Source organism: Pangasianodon hypophthalmus, chromosome 12 (genome assembly GCF_027358585.1).
Source record: "Pangasianodon hypophthalmus isolate fPanHyp1 chromosome 12, fPanHyp1.pri, whole genome shotgun sequence".
Taxonomy (NCBI): Eukaryota; Metazoa; Chordata; class Actinopteri; order Siluriformes; family Pangasiidae; genus Pangasianodon; species Pangasianodon hypophthalmus.
In genome coordinates this window covers 17,647,338-17,668,445 of record NC_069721.1, presented here as the reverse complement: position 1 = coordinate 17,668,445, position 21,108 = coordinate 17,647,338, and the positions used below count along the sequence as shown (strand labels likewise).

The 21,108-nt window shown below is 39.4% G+C and overlaps 1 protein-coding gene across 1 annotated transcript in view; it reads right to left on the bottom strand.

Moving 5' to 3' along the window:
- The window catches only part of prkcea (protein kinase C, epsilon a), a 59,807-nt gene extending 40,864 nt beyond the window's left edge, over positions 1–18,943 (bottom strand). Inside the window, exons 1-2 of the mRNA XM_026915176.3 lie at positions 17,813–18,943; positions 536–599 (exon numbers count right to left, since the gene is read on the bottom strand). Of these exons, the coding sequence (XP_026770977.1) occupies positions 536–599; positions 17,813–18,160 (412 nt within the window). The 5' untranslated portion in view covers positions 18,161–18,943. The remainder of the gene's footprint in view (positions 1–535; positions 600–17,812) is intronic.
- Positions 18,944–21,108: the final 2,165 nt, after the last annotated feature.

The window sequence follows — 21,108 nt, the reverse complement described above, 5'->3', positions numbered from 1 at the left end:
AACCCAAGATGAGCTGAAATGTGTGCATTTGATATCCTGAAACTGATATGTGGTGGTTCGTTAGATTTGCTCCAGTGCACAGGAAGCCTATGTGTGCCAGCCTGCAGTCGAGAGCTGCAATATTGCGTGGGAGCTCTTCAGGTTGCTCAGACGCTATGATCCTCGCATTTCCGGCACCCACACACACTTTCAGAGTTTAAAAGAGTGGGATTTCCCTGCAGATAGCTGCCACTTTCTCCAACACTTTCTCCAACATGCACACACACACATGAGCACGCACACACACACACACAGACACACACACACACACACAATGTTCCAGCCAGGCTGGCACAGGAAGTACCAAACCTGTTGCTCTAATGCATATGTATCAGAAAGCAGAAGTCCACTGTAAAACAAAACGGAACCTTCATCAGAGCAAAAGCTGCTCCGATAATAGAAAGATGCATTGACGCAGTATTATCTTACTGCATTTAGAAATTTTCAAGATTTTTCGTCAGGAAACACCTAGAATCTGCATGGATTTTAATTTTACCTTCACTGGAGGATCCTGACAAGTCAATGATGACGTAGACTTTGCCCTCAGGCTCCAGGTCAATCTGAGGAGAGAACACACACGGAATCAGAGATTAGAGGACTTGTACTCTGGCAAATATCACTCTAGCTGATGGACTGGGAGATTATACAATCACTGTGACATCAAAGCACTATTCACTACCCATTTCATAATGCCATGCATTTCATCAGCCTCTGTGCCTATAAACTTATTAATTCAAAAAAAAGTCCAAATAAACATTCAATGATTTTTTTCAGCGTAATCTCTATTTACTGCATCTATTTACTAATGGAGCAGAAAATATGTTATATACTTAATGTTGTATAATAAGTTGTATTTTATCTGATTTACTTTATTTACCAAAAATATCACATCTATGGCTTACTTCTTATTTTTGCACTTGTTGTCTTTTTGCAGTCGTGATCTATTTTAGTACAGCATAACAGGATAAGCATGCCGGATTTTCTTATCATGCTACACTGCCATACTGTTGCATCTTCATCATGTCCCATATAGCTGTTTCTCTCAGTTATGGACATGCTGAGCTACAGACATTTAGCATGGAGAATGCTGATGTTTTATAAATCCACTTCAGATCATTTGCACTACCATGACGCCCACCCTGCCATCAGCACAGCATGGGGCAGCTGAGCCATGAGAGGGAGAAGCTTCACACTGACAGGAAACCACTGCTTAATCTCATTATCCAGTGAGAGACAGTCAGAGAAAGAGACAGCGAGATGAGGGGGATGGAAAGAGTGAAGGATGTGGCGCATCCAATAGCTGGAGGAGGATGGGGTTGTCAGGAAGACGGCTGAATCAGGATACTTGGAAGATTCAAATAAAAACTGCGAACAGGATTTATTTCTAAATTCAGCACAATTTTCTATTTCCTATTCATCATCAGACACACAGACTCAGACACCAACACACATATAAAATCACCATACACTACCCTTATCTCTGTTTTCAAACCTCATGGTACATCACAGAAAATCATACATTTTGACAGTTAATTTGCTTAAGCAACATTATTTCTGAAAATTTGTTGAAGCTGTATCACTAAACAACAACTGTCTTTGAACACACATACTACTTACCAAGAGTACACAACAGGGACATATGGGCGGAGCTTGAACTAATGCAGACCACTGCTCAAACACAATCGGGACAGAATTGTCTCAAATATTAGGTAGATAGAATAGCTACCATTCAGTATGGCACAACAATCTTCAGTTGCAGAATACTGATTATCAGCTAAAGTTTCACTTTTTTCCCACCTTTTTTATGCTGGCATTTAATAAGGCACTAACAAAATGTTATCAAAATAAAATATAGACAAAATATTGCACACTACGTAGGATAAGCCATATCAAAATAATTGTTATATTATAAAACTGTCTTATAAACTTAGTATACTACATTCTCTTTATTTTATCAAACATTTTTTAAAAAAGTATTGGCACCCTTTGCCTTATTTGGTTTGCTCACAACAAACCTGCTGTGTCTTGTGTACAGCAGATGCTCTGTGACGTAGATAAATGACAGTGCAACATAGATTTTAAAATAAATTAACCTATATTCTTGTTTTGGTGTTTGTGTGCCCTTATGCTAATCTCCTTATGCTACTTGTGTTAACCACTAATCCCCATGACCCCAACCTCACAACCTCCAAAGAACTCCTCCTGCTTTCATGGGTACAGTTATGTGGTGGGAAATTCCCACAGATACTCGACCAGAGTTCTTTATTTCAGTTAGCAACCATACGATGCTGTAGCACATGGTCTGGTGTGAAAGCGCTAGCTCGTTCTCTCACTGTCTTTTACTTTTTGGATGTCAGCAGCCAATCAGAGCAAGTCTAGGGACAGAGACAATTGTGAATAGGACACCCAATGAAAACAGATAGGAACTGGGGCTTATAATTTTTTTTGTCTATGCCTTTTCATAGAAATGAGCTAGATTTACCGTTGACAGACTGACCTGAATGCTGCTGTTTAATAAACTCTTCAGTTTTTTAAAATTCATTATGTCTAATTTAATGTGTCGGCATCACATGTAATTTCTCCGATGTGTAAACAAACTGCATGTTTCTAAACAGATTCTTCCTCATTTTAATTTTTTTTGCTAATATTTATTTATAATATTTATATAAATATCTGCATTTCATTGGCTATGTACTCGTACTCTGGACAATGACAATAAAGTTGAATCTAATCTAATCTAATAAATATCCATTAATGGCAAATGACATCAATCTGCAAAACAGGCAGTATGTCTGTAAGTAGTCTCCCAGCTTCTCAAAGAGGAAAATGTCTTGATGGAAATGTCACAGTGGAATAAGCTGAAAAACAGATTCCCTGTGAATAGCTGATGATGTCATCTAGAGCACAAATGAGGTGATGACATGTCTGTCATCCCGCCATACAAGCCCCTCCCCCTTCCGGTGATGTCACCAGATTCCATTCAACTGCTGCCTCTTCGAACGAGGCTGTCTCTAAGGTTCGATGGCCACTAAATATAGCAGAGGAAGGAAAAGCTTCTGTTTGTGTGTGTTTGTGTGTGTTTGTGTGTGTGTGTGTGTGTGTGTGTATACGTGCTCACTTGTCCCACGTGTGCAATTTTCTCTGATGATACTGTCTGTATAAGAGGGGGTAAATGCTTTGCAGCTAAACAATGTTGGCAAGACACAGTCGAGATTCTCTGGCTCTGTGTGTGTGTGCGTGTGTGTGTACATGACTAAGTGCATGCTGTGTCCTATTTCCCAAAGTCACTCTCATCAGAAGGTGCTGCAGGACTGTACACTGTAGTCAAAGCACAACTTGTACACACACACGTACACAAACAGAGTGCAGGCAGCAGTGCGATGCCCCAGCGATGGCCTCGCTTCACTTCACACACCCAGAACGTGCTCACAGCCAGGCCAAACAACGCTTTAACTACTGAACAACACACACACACACACACACAGACACACACACAGACACACACATAAACAAAGCCTAGAGTCACCAGAACTCTGTCTTCCATTACTGAAAGTAACAAGGCCTGTGGCAGAGAACCATGCTCTCTCACATGCCTGGTAACTAAAACACTGGGCAACAATCTACATTTTTAGTCTTACTGACATTTTAATTGTTTTCTCGATGATCAGCCACTCTGATAATGTTTAGTACAGTTAATCTCTGGTTGTTTTTAAAATGTCATATTAAACATACTATTTGTACTAAACCCCACCTTAAAGAAGTATGTAGTATGTGAACCATATAACAATTTCTAGTATAGCTGTCTTTATGAAACAAATGCAATGTGGTCATTTTATTTTTTTTAATAGAATATGGAAGACGATGGTTATGCTGTGATATGATGGCTTACCTGATACAGAACAGTCTATCTATGCTAATTGTAGTATTATTGTATTTTCATTGCAGTCATTTTTTCCATAATTATAGCTAAATTACATTATAGCTTTTCTGCTGCATCAGGACATCATTTTTAACTTTAATTTTCAAAAGTTAACAAATTTTAAATGCCTAAAAATGATGCATATCATTCTGGGGAACTGTGTCCTTAAGTGAATTTGACTGATGGATTGTCACATGACTGCAGTAAATCAAATGATAATTCTGCTGTACTCCATACTGTACTACATGTTACTATAAGGAATAGCCTTGCCTTCATTATTATAATGTTTAATTTAATGCACCCACACTCAGCAGGACAAATTCCTCATATGTGAAAACAAACTTGGATAATACAGTCAGTTTGTAAACAAATTATTCCTAAATTACATAATTGTTAGCAAAGTACTTTTTGTGCAAATATTTACTGCAATATTATTTTCACATACAACAAGCCAGTGAAAAACAAGTTGAATAAAATCAGTTTGTATAGAGTCAATAAATGGGAGAGATTGTTTATGTATAAGCACATGGGCTAATCATAAAAGCCTCATAAAAGTAGAAGATTATCTTCTCTCATCCCTCCTTTACTTTATTCTCTTTACCGTATCGATTGGGTCATGAAGACTGGTGCAACTTTCTGCGCTGATGTTAGGCTTGCCGGAAAGAGACATGGTATGTGTGGTGTATATCCAAATACACATACACTACATCGCCAAAGGTTTGTGGACCTTTGCACCCATATGTGGGACTTCTCAAAACTGCTGCCACAAAGGTGGAAGCACACAACTCTATAGAATGTCTTTGTATGCTGGAGCACTACAGTTTCCTTTCACTGGAACTAAGAGGCCCAATCAAGTTCCAGCATGACAATGCTATTGTGCAAAAAGCGAGGTTTATAAAGACACAGTTTGCAAAGTTTAGAGTGGAAGAACTTGAGTTGCCTGCACAGATCCCTGACCTCAATCCCACTGAACACCTCTGGGATGAACTGGACCCCAGATCTTCTCACCCAACCTCAGTGCCTGACCTCACTAATGCTCCTCTAAATGGCAAATCCCCATAGCAATGCTCCAAAATCTAGTGGAAAGCCTTCCCAGAAGACTGGGTGTTATTATAACAGCAAAGGGGGATTAAATGTGGAATAGGATCTTCAAAACACACATATGGGTGTGATGGTCAGGTGTCCACATACTTTTGGTCAAATAGTGTATAACCACTAACACATGGTTGGTGGCTAATGTAGCTTCCATAGAGATTCCATAATGCACTAGTACTAGCAAAACTGTAGTACCAAAGTGCTACATTTAAAGGCTGTAAATACAATAAAGTCAGCATTTATACAAATTAAAAGTATGAACATATTAAAGTAAAACATATACAAAATTAGATTTCTGTAACAGGATAAAATATATTCAGCCGCTGGGGAAGGGTTTGGCAGTCAAATAGTATGAAATCAATTATGTTGCCAAAAAGCACGTTTCCACATAGCCTTACAAGTTTCTAAGTGATATCTGGGTCTCTTTATGTTATTACACTAATTATTTTTTTCCAGATACTGTTTGATTTAGGGTGAAGCAGCAAAGAACATACCTAACAACTGCTGCTGCAATCACTGTCCCGTGCACATCCTAGGACCGAACTGATTTATAATCTCACTATCCAGTGTCACCCAGAAGAGGATGCGTTATCTTTTGAGTCCGGCTCCTCTCAAGGTTTTTCCCTCATGTTTTTCTTGCCGCTTTCACCACTCACTTGCTCAGCAGAGATCTTGAGATACATCTGGATTTCTGTAAAGTTATCTCTCTAACTGTCTATTGTTAAAAGGGCTAAACAAATAAAAATGAACTGAACTGAAAAAAGCACTTTATTTTTTCTCCACCTCATGACTAACTCATCAATGATGGTGAAATGCTGTTAGTGTTAGGGTTTCTAACATGGTTGGTCACACAGCATTTGTGACTGAGGTTAAAACTATACAACTGCAAAGTAAGTTCCGTGAAGTAAAGAAAACAATGCCATTTGACAATGCACCAGTGAACAAACCTTAAAATTACTCTCTCCAGTTCCTATAATACCTCCATGTTGCTACAGTGTGATTTTAATTCAATAATTAATGCTTGTTTACTAGTCTGTTGTACATAACCATTATCTATCATTTTTTTTAAATAAAAAAATATGCAGTAGGTCAGTGTTTCTGAAAATATTGACAATAACCACTATATACTAAAACCCTTCATGTGACACTTAATAGAAATTATCACACTAACAAAAACATATTGCCCACACTTACAACAAACCAGGGTTCAAGAGGCAAATCATCAACACTAAGCAAGCATCACAGTGACAGACCTGTCAATCAGCTGATTTGTGTCAGCTAAATAATGCAGAGCGGCATTGCTCAGCGCTGGATTACGTTACACACACAGGCATATACACACAAACACAGACTTATGCATGCACAAAGAGTAGAGAGGCAGAAAAACAAAGTGCGCACATGTATATAAGTGCATTTAAGGGACAGTGAGAGTAAGACGAAGACAGAGGAAGCAAGGACTGTCTCCGTGTATGCGTGTGTGTGTGTGTATGTGTGTGTGTGTGTGTAAGCAAGAAAGATATGGTGCAGGGATAAAGCAAAGGATAAGCTGGGGACAGCAGCAGATCCTCTTATGCAACACCCTGTGCTCACAGAAGAAAGTGTATACTTATACACTTAATATATGATTCCAAGAAAAAAAAACTATTCTTCTCCCTGACCTCCTGACTCCATATTTTTAACTAAACAGTTGAAGCATATCTGTGTCTGATATATAGTCACTTGACAAAGGAAAAACTGGTGGCTCTACTATGCTGTCAAAATGATATAAATCATATGCTATGGCCTTCATAGTCACCAGAGCTCACCCTAAATTAACATCTATGAGAGATTTCAGACTGACGTGTTAGACAGCACTCTCCACCACTATCATCAAAACACCAACATCCAATCTTCAGGAAGTATGTTGTTGATCCATCCAGTACAGTTCCAGAGATGTGTAGAATCAATGCCAAGGTTCATCGAAGCTGTAACCCAACACCTTACTAAACCATTTTGTTGGGTTTTTCCTTTAATTTGTCACCCGTCTGTATGGTCACTGCGTGTGTTTATGTGGATCAGCCTGAGAGCATAAACAGGGAAGAGCTGCTGCCACTGCTGTTTGCCCATCTGTACATTCTGCACTCTCTCGCTCTAGTTCTGGGAAATACACAAATCGCTCATCTTGTGCTCTCCTCCCATCTCTGTTACACTTCAGCTCTAATCACTGCCGTGCAAATACAAATCAAAGAGAATAAACAGCTTACACTTACACACTTACACACATACACACCATTAGAATTTTCTTCGAAACAGTCAATTAATTTCTCTAGTGTCTCTTAAGCTTGGTTAAATTTGAGTTTTAATATTTATTGTCTTATGTACTTATGTACTGTCTTATTACGAAAAAGAAGAAAAAAACAGCTTAGTCATCTTTAAACTTTACAGTATTTATCAGCATTCTTTTAACATAAATGATTGTCACAACCTGGAATGTTGTCATTTGACTTGTTTTGAGCGCTTCTTTGATTTCATTTTAATATGATCTCCTATAATGAAAGACGTCACAAAGCAATAGGCTGTATATCCTTGTGAGGTAGTTAAAAACAGCTGATCCACAAATATCTTACATAGATGTTGACTATTATCAAATCGAGTGGGTTGGCAAGGTAATGTGTTGCATGAGACTGATACTAGTCTTACAACTACAAGCAGTATGATTATGAATACTTAAATCCTATGATACCACAGCACTTTTAAATTCTCTATTCTGATTGGTCAGTAGGTGATGATTAATTTTCTATCATAGTAGCTCTGACAATAGCGCTAGCTGTAATTCAGTCAATAGATTTATATTAATATGCTCATTCTAATATCATACTCATTACTCATTTCTGCAGTAACATCTAACACAAAAGACAGAAGCTCATAAACAGATTAAAGAATGTGTTTAATCGTTGAAATGGTAAAGTTTTCTGTGAGGAGATGTTTATTTAACATTTTCAGAAGGAGTCTCCAGTGTCAGATCTTTCTGATAGGGTGATGTATGGCACTTCTTTTAAAGTACTCCTACACAGAAAAGTCTTGGACAAAGGACTTTGCACTTTGCAGTTTCCTGGTAATATGACAAGCTGCATTTTCTTTTGTGTTATTACCTTCAAGTGAGCGAAAAAAAGAGAGGGAGGTGAGGGAACAATACCAGAAATGAACTTGTTTCAAGGATGTTCCACAACATTAAACATAACTATAAACGCGTCAAAACAATGTACAGTATCGTTCTTTAATGAATAAAAAATTGCTAGTGTTGGCAATTGCATCACACCACCCCATCATTGATTATTTGCCTAACAACATGTTCCATCCTATTTTATTCCTTACTTATTTTCTTAAATTTTTGTAAATTGTTGAAAGGCCTTGCACTTTTTTATTTGACATGATGCACACTGTTTAAAAGGTTGACTGGAAAAAAATTTATTTATGTCACGTTAGCGCCAAAATCGGGAAGGAAGTACAATACCCATCAGCACCAGCATATCACAGAACTATGTCACATGCACCACTGATCGCACACACGTGTTCCTTATCGCACTTAATGAGGACCGTTATTTAAGTTCTGTTTTTTTGTGCATTTCCTTGTCCAGCATTTGTTGTGTGTTACCTGATGCCAGTATGCACTTATCTTGTGATCTTAGTTCATGGTCATGGTTCTAGTCTTTTTGTGCATTTCGTGTATTTCATGTATATTGACAAATAGTTGGACTGATGTATGCTAAAGCTTGGACAAATGTTTGCAATGCCGGTTTTAGCAATATGTGTGCAGACTGATACTGGTCTGAAATGCTGGATCAGTATAGGCTAAAATCTGACGTGTATTTATACATTTTATACATTCATAACGAATTTTGACTAACACAGCACAATCTTGCATGTAAACATGGGCACAATTTAGACTGAATTATGCATTCTGCCATGACCATGCCTCTGATATTTTGCATAACTTGGCCACAAAAGTTTGCAGAACGTTGACACAGTTAGAGTGTTTCTTGTTTCTTTTCAAACTTGAGGCTGAGAGTAAAACCGCAGAGTGCAACACTGGCACATAGGGTGCATAGTATATGAACATCATTACATAACACGGTTCTCTGATAGTTTGCCCAACGCCCAAATGCTTGTGTAACACAGATTATTTTCTGAACATTTTCTAAGAATGATGCTCTCCCAATAAAGGTTAAATCTCAGGCTTTTGGATAACTGCTATATACGAGGTGGGGATGGGAAAAATAATCGATTGTTACATACCCTTGAGCAACTATTACATATTATACGCTTTACACATAGCTTATGCATAAATACTGTTACAAAGCCATTGGGCCTAGTGTTCTTCATGAATAATAATAATAATAATAATAATAATAATAATAATAATAATGATGTTTTAAAGTAACAAATGGTCATACTGGAACAAATCATAATGCAGACTATAAATAAAAAAAAACTAAATAAAAACCAGCAATCAAACTGAATCACGACTCCCACAAAGCTAGAACAATTTTCACAAATTAATGTCTCAGATCCTCCCTGTCCCACCCCAAATAGAAATGCACACACACACACATACACACACACACACATACACACAAACACACACACACAGCAGCTGAGTCTGTAAAAGTCACTGCGGTATCCAAGAACAAGACGAAGAAACAATAGCATAGTGCACTAGGTTCTGAGTTCTGTTAAAACTGTTTATTCGTTCAGGAGGGCAGAGAAAGAGAGAGAGAGAGAGCCCATGAGAATAAGAGTGATGTGATTGAAAATTCTTTCATTTCCACTGTGCATTGGGGAAATCAAAAATAGGTCCAGGCAACGCAGGCAACCTTAAACACATGTACTGCTCAGTTCTTAATAAAATTAACTCCTCCACAATTACACAATTCAAGTAATCCCTCTCTTTCACTTTCTCTCTCACCTCCCCCTCAATGAACCCCTCCCTTTAAACTCCTCTCTCCATCCATATATCTCCCCCCACCCCAAGGCCCCCTCCCAACTTCTCTCTCTCGGACAGTTCGAGCTCAGTAACAGCCCTCCCACGTCCATCTGTCAACAGCACACTCTCAGTATGAAGACAGGGCAGCACGCCTGGAACCCATTCACACTCTCTATCTCTCTCACACGCACACACACACACACACACACACACACACACATACATACACATGAAGAATGCATTGTACACTCACATGTGCATGTTCAAATCTCAAACACACTAGTGTGACTGTTTAAGTGCTATGAATTATTAATCAGCAAACACACAGGCTAATTTTGCATAATTTATGGGAGGGTGCAATAATGGGATCCTTTGAAGTTCTGATTGAAAATATGTTCGAATAAATACTCGTTTCTGCGAGTAAAGCTCAGAGGCTTTCACTCTGTAAATAACGAAAATCAGATCCTGACAAAACAAAAACAATAGCTGAGAGGTAGACACAATGGTGGGATGGAATTTTACAGAGACAAGAACCAACTGGCCTGTTAAACATCACAGTGATGCTTTGATAACTGCCATGTCTGCGCACACACACACACACACACGGGCGACTGTAGTGCATGGGTGGACGTGTGAGTGTGAATGCGCTGTGTGTGAATGGAGTGCTGAAACTCACTGGGCCTCTTATAAACTCCCGCAGAGATGATGATGGCATTAATGAAGATGGTGAGAGAGCGCCTGGCTCATCCGCCTGGTCAGAATGCAACTCCACATGAGAGTGAGTGTTAATCGAGACATGGGGCAACACCAAGTCCTCGCTTCGTTCTTGCTCACCACAATCCAATCCCTTTATTTTTCACCATTCCTCACCCTCTGCCAGCGGGGGCATCACCCTCTCCACTTCAATCCCACCCACACACACGCACCACACTATCTCAAACTTCTACTTATTAGTTTTACTTCTAATCTGCACCATTGCCAATACAATCAGGTATTTCTTTACGGCACATGAATGTACATATGCATTAGATACTACTGAAGGGCAGTAATTTGAATATGTATGTGTATACAGTATATCCATGTGTATGAGTGTGATGTGCATGTGCATGAGTGTGATTGTCCCGAGGGCAGGGCGGCACTAATGTTTTTGTTAGAGTACATAAATATTTGTATGTCACACCATTGTTCCTTTCCGGTGAAAGTAAAATCCACAAGTCCTGGGCAACAGTACAGCACAACATGTTACAGTAAAATAACCAACACCCTTATTAGCACTGACACACACCCACACCACAACCACACCCAAAGGCTCAATAGCTAAATCAGTAAAAGGTCAACCAACAAACCAGTTATTCCACAGCCATAATCTAATCCATTAAATAAAATCTAAAAAGCATACAAATTAAAGTATGATCAAATAAACAAGTATGCTTAGAAACACTGTCATCTCATTTGACTTGATTTTCCTTTTGTTTCCATTTCCATTTCCATTTATGGCATTTGGCAGATGCCCTTATCCAGAGCAACTTACATAAGTGCTTTGAAGTGTCTATCAAAAAACACATCCTCATGCTAGTTCACTAGGTCAGGGATTAAGCGTACCATCAGTCTAAAAACCCTGTTGGGGAGTTTGGTATTGTATGAAAAATACAGGACAAGGATTTTTTTTTTTTTATATAATAACAAAGTGCTAATTTAAGTACTTGGTGAAGAGGTTTTTAGTCTTCATATGAAGATAGTTTCCATGTGATGTAATAGATGACTATTCACTGCAAAGTATCTACAGGTATTTCATAACACATATGGAGGAGTTCCAGACTTACATTATAGCCTTTCTGCTTTTGCATACACTTGTGTTTTAAATTTTTGACTGTAAAATCAACAATATCAATCAATATACAGTAGACCCCAATATTCAATACAATCTCAGCTAAGGAGCAATAAACACATGATATGGAAGATCTGTAAGGAATAAAATATGATGTGGAGTGCTGTTATAGGAAAGTAATCAACAACAGAGTGGTGAAATGCAACGAGAGTTATCATTTCAACCCCAAAATATTTTTTCCCAATAACATCATGTCCTGAAGGGGTTTATTCCTCTTATACCACAGCAATTTGTCAATGATACATTTTTTTTTTACAAATTAATTAAAGAATGACATATCATACTTTTAACCATTTATAGTTACATTTAATGTGGAACATTCATGAGATAAGTTAGTTCATATTATCATTAATGTTGTAGCAGCTATAAACAGTTGTTTCTTCACCAGCCTCTTTTTTTCTACTCTCTTGAATTAATAAGACAAAAAAAATAACAAAAAACAGACAAACAAAAAAAAAGTGACTTCTTGTTGCATTCTTTGTGCTTCTTGAAGCAAAGTCTTCTGTCCTGATGACCCTCCTGTGGCAGAAAACACTGACACCTAAGACTTTCCATGAATGTTAAATAAACGTTTACTTACAAAAAGCATCATATCAATGACTATATTTCTTTGTTAAATAAAATTTTTAAAAATCAGTTATTTTATTATTAGGCTTAGATTATGTGGAGCATCCACAAATTCCCTGTGAATTAGCTGTTAGTGTAGAAATAATAATGTATTAGAATGAGTGCGTTAATATACACATGATTTGAATTACTGCCAGCAGTTAGGTACGAGCTGCTGTTATAGTAAATTTATCCATACCTTCCGACTCTGAAATGAGAATTCAACAGGGTCTGGTATGACACACTATAAAGTTTGATTAACTGTGATACAATCTACGAAAATATTCTATAACATGTAAATTATTATACTTTACATCATTAATGAAGATGGTGGATAAAAGCTGAATGCAGAAGTTGGATGACTGAAGAAAGTGGTCCATACTGACAAACTGAGGCCTGCTAGATATCGCAACATCTCTAGTTTAATAGAACTCAAACTGCATGTCGCTCATTCAAACTGAGAAGCAGCAGTGCTCTTAATACAACTCAACATCTCAATGGTTGGATCAGGTTGAAAGATAATAATACACAGGAAATGAAGAGATAACAGTTCCTCAGCACATCACTTCTTATCACTAATTACTGCTGCTGTATGGCCCACTCTATCGTCCTTATCCACCAGAGAAAGAGCCTGCTATGGGCGACTGCACTTTCCATAGAGTCTGCATACAGAGAACAAGCAGGCTACAATCCCAAGACCTTCAGTACAGAGTGATCCATTTCTGTTTCATTCTAAACAGAATGCATTTTTAATATATTTATACAGTTTAAAAGCTAAGGTCAAGGGAGAAGGATGTGTGAACACAACAGATGCTCATCCCTTTACTGGCAGGTGAGGACTCTTGTTAACAGCTCTGCCTTGGCAAGGGAGTGCCATGAGTTGTCATGGCAACCATGTGCCAAAGAGGAAGAGAGAGGATGGCGTCCCCAACTCAGCCTGCCATATTTAAGCAGAAGAAACGAGGAGGCTGCTGGGCAGAAAACACACTAAAGCCATTGATCACTATAATGCAGGCCACACTTTGAAACGCAAAAGCATTAGACAAATAGCAGGTCTTCAGAGTCTAATGTCATTAGCTACACACAGCATTCAGTGTGAAATTATCTGTAAGAATCTGAATAGAGACCTTATAAGAGCTAATAAGATAGTGGTGAAATGTGGACAATGTCAAAAAGGTAGCAAAAAAAAAAATTGGAAATACAGGAAGGAAGCTCAGGACTGAAGGGTGAGAGAGGTAAGAGGACAGAAAATGGAAGACAATACTAGGAAGGAGACCAAATGAACAAAACAAAGAAATGAAGTGAGTGGGTGGTAGTCCTGAAAGATGGGTGATCCCCATTTAGCCTGAGCCTTTTGCCAGCAGGAGCATCACCCTCTCCATCCATACCAACACACACACACAAACACACACACACACACACACACACACACACACACACTGCTGCTCCTTAAAAATGCTCCTTAAAAAGTACTAAGCATATTTCATCTGTTTAAATTGCAAACTGGTTTGTTGAACCCCTTAGTATGATTCTAAATTAACCCTAGTGTGGTTTGATTGCACTGAGAACAATCCTGATTAACATGAAGTAACCCAAACATGAAATGTATTACAGGTTGTAGCATTTACTGATATGCGAGATGCTAAACTGAATTTTTGAAAAGTGCTGACAAACACAATAAGTTATTATTTTATTACTCAGTTATCTGCTTACTTTTCTTGGTTGATTGCTGTGATTTCTATACATGCTTCTGAAATGTTTATATATATATATTCAATTAGTTCTAGTTCTGGTTCACTACATTCATTGGATAAGCAGTCTTCCAAGAGTGCTGATATTTAGTCTAACAGCATTGGGACATTTCACTGTTTGTATCACTCCACTTGTCTGTTTTTGCTACATGAAATTCCAATTCTAGCAAAAGTTACCTTAAAACCATTGCTACGCTTACTATGGGCTGTCAGTCAGTCTGCATGTTGCATGGCAACACGCAACACTCTATTCATCTGTACCTTCTTTGGGAATTGTTTTCGTTGATGGAGCAAAAATATTTAGCCACATTGTGTCTGAAATGTTACCCCATATTAATCTTGTTAATTCTTGTTAACTATGCTGTTGCACTGAATATCAGCACGGTTGTGATTACCTGCAGCCTCATGCATGAATAATACTGATATTATGTGGATATAATACAGACATACTAATATTCAGTACAACAGCACTCTTGTTCATGCGATAACTGTGATAATTATAAATAAACGACTTTGCAAGTATGTTTCCAGCAGTGCTTGTTTACACACGCCCCTTAGTACACATATTAGTCTTACTTGCCTGCTTAAATTTGTGCAGTGTACAACCAAATCAGACCAAATTCCAAACAAGCCAGAGCATCATTAACACCCTACTTTAAGCTCAGCAAACAGGTGATATCTGAGAAGCTATCCTAATCCATTGCAAAGTGACGAGGATGAGACTCTTACAGACAAGTGCATCTTAAAATAAGATAGAAATAAAAAACGAGAGCAAGGGATCGTATCAAACCTAAGCACCTTGTAACCATGGTTGTAGACTAAAGGCCTGAGTGCTACACAAAGAGCCTGATTGAATTAGGCCTGTGAATTATTAAGTCCTCCCTGCCTCACACGACAAAGACAGGAGGGCAGGTCTCGCTGCTGTCTGAAACACAGCCACAAACACATGGCCCTCGGCTCTAGTTACGCCCCTGGATGGATTCTGCAGACAAAACCAATGTGTGTGCACATAACACATTAAAAAGCCATTTATAAGCAGTTCATCACTGAGCCTGAGCGAGACAAAGTATGACACTCTTACATGCATCCAGTGAGACATAAAAATTGTCATTGACAATTGAGTCACACGCACATTAGTTTACAGTATGTTGAAATCAGTGGTACGGCATTACAGCATTTGCCATCTTACAAGGCGGTTTTCAGTGTAGTTTGTGACAGAAAAAGAAGTAGTTATGTAACAAATATGACACAACACCAACAACTTCTTGTTTCTTTAAGAAAAGCCCCTTTGAATTCTCACAAAATGCAAATTATTAATTATTATTTTACCACAACGATGACATTTTCATCCGAAATGCCCTATATTGCATGTGTGGCATAAGATTAAGATTAAGACAGGTATCTAAATAAACACTCTCAAACACTGTAGTCTGAAGAAAATAAAGGTCTACCTGTGCATCCGTGTGTGGGAGTGTTGATGTATGCTGTCTCTTAGGAGCTGCGTTTTGACTGTAGACGTCTAGCCACATGTTCGACTGACCAAACAGATAAGCATACAAGCCGAGCATTCTATATAACAAGTCCTGTTATACAGAACCAATCCCCAGCTCTCATACAATGCTTTGCTCTCTCATCAAACTTGAATTCTTTAGCTTAAACATTGGTTTAAGTTCAACCAAGGTTATATCAGTTATACAGCACTGAGAAATAAGGCTGTAACCTCTAACAGTGTACCCAAGCTCATGTGATTCCAAAATAGACGTCTGCTAATACACTTTCAGTCATGCAAAACACAGCCTTGAGCACATGTAGGAGCTCTACATCAGGCAGCAAGAGACCTATTCTGCCAGCAGCACTAAAGACCGATGTGTCTGTGAGCATAAATAATAGCGGAGAGCAGAGATTAAATTGATTTCCTCCCATCACACTGTCACTTGACACATTTGCAGAGTGAGCTGGCAACATGGATATGGGACGATGTACCAGTACAGGAACATGATCAATTCACAATTCACACTGACCTTTCCCTGGATGCCCACCATGGCGACATCTGAGTAACCCTTTTGCTGGACTGAGATTATAAAACACAATGGTAGCTCATTGGCATGCAATGCAAATCTAACGCTATATTTTATATTGCCTACAAACTGACAACAATGTAAACCGCTTTATCGCTCACACTGAAGTTAGCTTTCTACAGATGGCTGACAAATTTAAGGGAAAACCAAGATAAAATGTCTTTGTAAGGTGCCAGGCTGTCTCCAGGCACTACAACACCTTCAGTGTGCCTTTGGGATAGATTCTGCACATCTCTGGAACTATACTGCAGGGATGAATCTTCCCAGAGATATTCCCTCAGTTGGTGTGTTGATGATGGTGATACAGAGCGCTCTAACACATCACTCAAAAATCTCCCATAGGTGTTCAACTGGGCTGAGTTCTGGTGACTGTGAAGGCCACAGCATATGATTTACTCCATTTTCATCCTCATCAAATCATTCAGTTTGACCTCATGTCCTGTGGATGGGGGTGGGGTCATCCTGAAAGAACCCACTATCAGCAAACCATTATAGGATAAAGCTGGTCCGCCAGAAGAAATTTGTATTAATATGCACTGTCCCTCTAAGAGGACAAGTGGACCCAAACCATGCCAGCAAAATGCTGTGCACAGCATAACTCACCAGTTTTTTCCTTTAATTTGTCAACCATCTATATGTGACTCAATAATAGATTGCAATTTACTGTGCACAGTAGTCAGTCTGTGAGTGGTGTCTAAGATTAGATTGGGTGTTACAAGGAACAAAAGTAGATGTGAGCTATTTATTCCCCAAACTGTCAACACCTTGCCCTAAAAAACAACCACTTGCTGATTATTCTACAACATGTCTCTAGCTGAAAGCCTGATATTGTGTGAATATACTAAGCCTGAACTAGAGTCTAGCAAGGTATAGGTTCGTATTTCATATTTTTATGTAACATTGGAGAGATGCATACTCAGTAAATAGAGTTCAGATTTTTTAAAGCAAATGAGTGCCCCCTCTCCCACCTCTTCAGTCACATCCACTCTATAGCATGCTTCTGACTACTTCATTATAAACTAAGCTAGTGGAGTGCATATCAAAATCTGTAATCCTGTTATTTCATACATTCGCACTGACAGGCCATGTCTTATGACTTGAGTTTGCAAAACATTTTCATGTGATAGAAATTGTGAATGTCACTCTCTGATCCAAAGAGCATAATATGTTTGGTGATAAGCAGGAAAGCCGCCCAGAAGAGCCTGTGGAAAATACAGGCTTTAAAGACAGCTCTCTCTACCAAAGGACTATGTGAGTACCATGACACTCAGTGTAGGATTTAAAGCTCAGATAGTGACCAACTGCTGACCTCCAGGGTCAAAGTCTAGTTTGGTGACTTCCCTCCTCTTACACGTCTGTTAAATCTGGCAGTTTATCAAAGAGTTGAATCAGACCAGTTAGAGCAAGAAAATAACCAAACTTGACTCCATCACTTTAGGAGCAAAGCTGTTCAGGCCTGGCTCAGAAACATACCCAGTCCTCGAAGTGCCTACTGCCATTCTGCAGCAAATCTTCAAACTGGATGGTGCAGTTGGCCACGAAGTCATCATAGCCGATCGGGGAGTCATGAAAAACTGAGAGTTCGATCTTCTTTCCATCATATACCTCTGTGACAAACTCATCGTTCCATGCCGGGCTGTTGGTCTTCTGCCTGGTGGAGGTCTGGCCCACACGTGAATCATCCACGTTGAGGGCAATATATGTGTCCAGCAAGAAGGTCTGGGTCTTGGGGCCCACGGCATGGCGCAGTGACCATGGTGTGGGCTTCAGGTCCAGAGCTTTGCAGACTTTTATCTTCAGCAAGCCGTTGAAAACAACCATGATGATGTGAGAACAGGCAACTGCTTACCTTTACAGTGTCAAACTTTAATCCAGCGGAAATGTTTTGCATGTAGTTACCATCACGTCATTAGTAAGGATCAGTTTTACTGGATGTTGCTTTGATTTTTAAAAATACTGAGTTTTTTTCCTGACGTCCAGCAACCCAGGCTCTCTGAAAATGAATGCAGGCTACGAGCGCAAAAGGAACAAGCAGGAAAAGCAAGGACTTTGATTCTCCTGCTTTTGTTTACGATCGTGAACGCGCGTAAACAAACGAATCCCCTCTCCTCTATGGGTCTGTTCTCTCTCTCTGAACAGAATCTCGGTGGAGTTTTCTTCTCCAAGCGATAACAAGCTGGAATCAGGGCGATGCTTAAAGCAGGCAAACCATGTCAACATAAACTGGCGGAGATCTTGATCTCAGAGGAAACGGCCCCGAATGAAACGTGAAGGTCTTCAGCAGCAGCAGCAGCGGTGCATTCCAGCTAGTCCTCTTCCATCAAGAGAGAAAAAAAGATTAACCCAAGCTGGCCATTCAGGGATCTTCTTTCTTCCCGAGCAGCTGGGGCTCGCCGTCTGCTTGTCTCGATCGCGTTTTATGGGCGTGAGGAATTCTCCGCGGCATTTGAGCCGCTTGTCTGTTCAGTGGATACACCAGATCTGTACTGATTTTTCCTGCAGCATTCCTCCCCTTTCCCCTCTCTCTCTCTCCCTCTCTCTCTCTCTCTCTCTGTCCCTCCCGTGCGCCTGACGGCCGGAGCAGGAAGTGCGCAAAACGCGTCGGTTGATCGAGCCGCGCCGGATGAAGGGAGTCTGTGCGTGTGTGTGTGTGTGTGTGTGTGTGTGTATTCAAGCGAAGAGCACCTCACATCTGTGTTTCCCAGTCCTGCTGCTGGAGTCAGCCACACTGTTGCCTACATTTTATTGTTCTCCCTGCTGGAAATAATTACGCGCAATGGGACACACGTTACTGTGTCGATTCTTTCGCGCAAACTCGTTGTAGTGAACCGAATACGCGGTTTTGATTCGTTTGATTCATTTCTTAGAGTAGGTTGCCATAAATGGAGAAGGTGGGAATGAGACCAATTTTCTAGGGCTCAGTGAGACCCTAGGAAAGAAAGACACCAAGGGCCCCGAGGAGCCATGGGAAAGGAGCTAGGAAAGTTAACCAAAGGCCTTGAGTATAGCCATGGAGCCTTAGGGGCCCCTGTAGGAAACTGTCTGATATAATGCACATTAGAGCCCCTGTGCACAGATTCATTGCATTGCATTTCATGATAAATAATCTCTTTATGCAATGGGATTGGCATAGCTATAGAATTCACAATGCTGTGAAATAGCGAGTAACATTTTAGGGTGGATGATTCCAGGTAACTTTCATTAGTTTCCTTAGTTGACATTTTTGTTAGTGTTTTGCAAAAAAAAAAAAAACAAAGCCAGCAAAACAGTAGATTTAGATTTACATTTATGGCATTTGGTAGATCCCTATTAGTAGATCCCCCTTAAAAAAGTACAATAATAAGTTCAATGACACTATTATTGACTACAAAAATAAAATAGCCTAGTTAACACAGTATAGAAGGCAAAATTAAACAGTGTTCTAAAAATACTGAAAATACCAACAACATGGCAGAAATGTGCACTGTGATGTTATTGATCATGATATCAGTATTATATCCTCATGTTGAACAGCCCTATATGTTATAGCATTATAGCCTAATTAAAAAGAAACAACTGTGCCATCCTGCAGTGTTGCACTGATTTACGCTGTACTGAACAGCTTTTTTTTTTTTGTGAAACATTAACAAAGATGTCAGCTAAGGAAACTAATGAAAGTTACCTGGAAGGGTGGTGTGGACTATAGACTACAGCAGTGCTTCCCAGTCCTGCTCCTGGAGTGGTAATGCTTTTCCTGCTCTATCACACACACCATGACTTTATGAAAAGTTTGGTAATAAATACGTCTGAGTAAAGAGATTACACATACATGGATACTTCAGCAGCAAAACTGCAAAACTGGGGGGTGGACACTCCTTTAGAGGGGTGTGTGTGTGTGTGTGTGTGTGTGTGTGTGGTGTGGTGTGGTGGGGGGGGGGGGGGGGGGGGGGGGGTTTACCTGAGTGTATACACCTGAGGGTTTAGTGGGCATGTGATATCAGAATACAGACATTTCATAGGATCACATGTGAAAGCCTGTGTACTTCTTTGGTACTTTACTGAACTCTAGTGGTTGAAATGGTATGTGCAAGTATTATGAAAAGCAGTCTAGTGGCAGCAAAGGGCTTTCTTGGTATAAAATAGTTTGAGAAAAAGCCTCTAAAAGTAAGAAGAAATGTTTTTTCATTATTTATAACCCAACTAAAATCATTACATTAGACTACACTGATACAAACACAAGTACACTGGTTGTGTTATCCCAGTGGGTGACTTTTAAAGTGGCACAGTGAAATATCAGAGTCCAGGTGGTTGACCTGGAGCGTGTGAAACAGAGCTGTCTGAGCTTGGATGTGGAAATGTAAATGTGTTTATTGTCTTACCATTAACACTGCATTAATAACAGGCCCATACACATTGTCATCCGATAGTCATCATCCTTGGCAATTGTGACATTAAAATGTGAGAAAGAATGAACTTTTTTGAGAATGAAAAGTACAGGCTTTTAAGGTCTATTTATTTCTACACTTGTCCTGAAGGGGGAAGTGTCAGCTAGGGTTTGGAGGCTACAAAGCAGCAGCATCAGGAGTGATGGGTAACAAAAAATGCAAAGGAGTGTGGAAGGGAACTAGAGACAGTATGCATAGTAAGTGGGACACTGAGAGTTTACTGTTTAATTGGCTTTTAAAGGGCAAACAGAATGTGTGTGTGTGTGTGTGTGTGTGTGTGCATGTAGGGTGGTGAAATCAATCCTAACCATACAGCAAAGCATGCATGTACAGACAGACTGATAC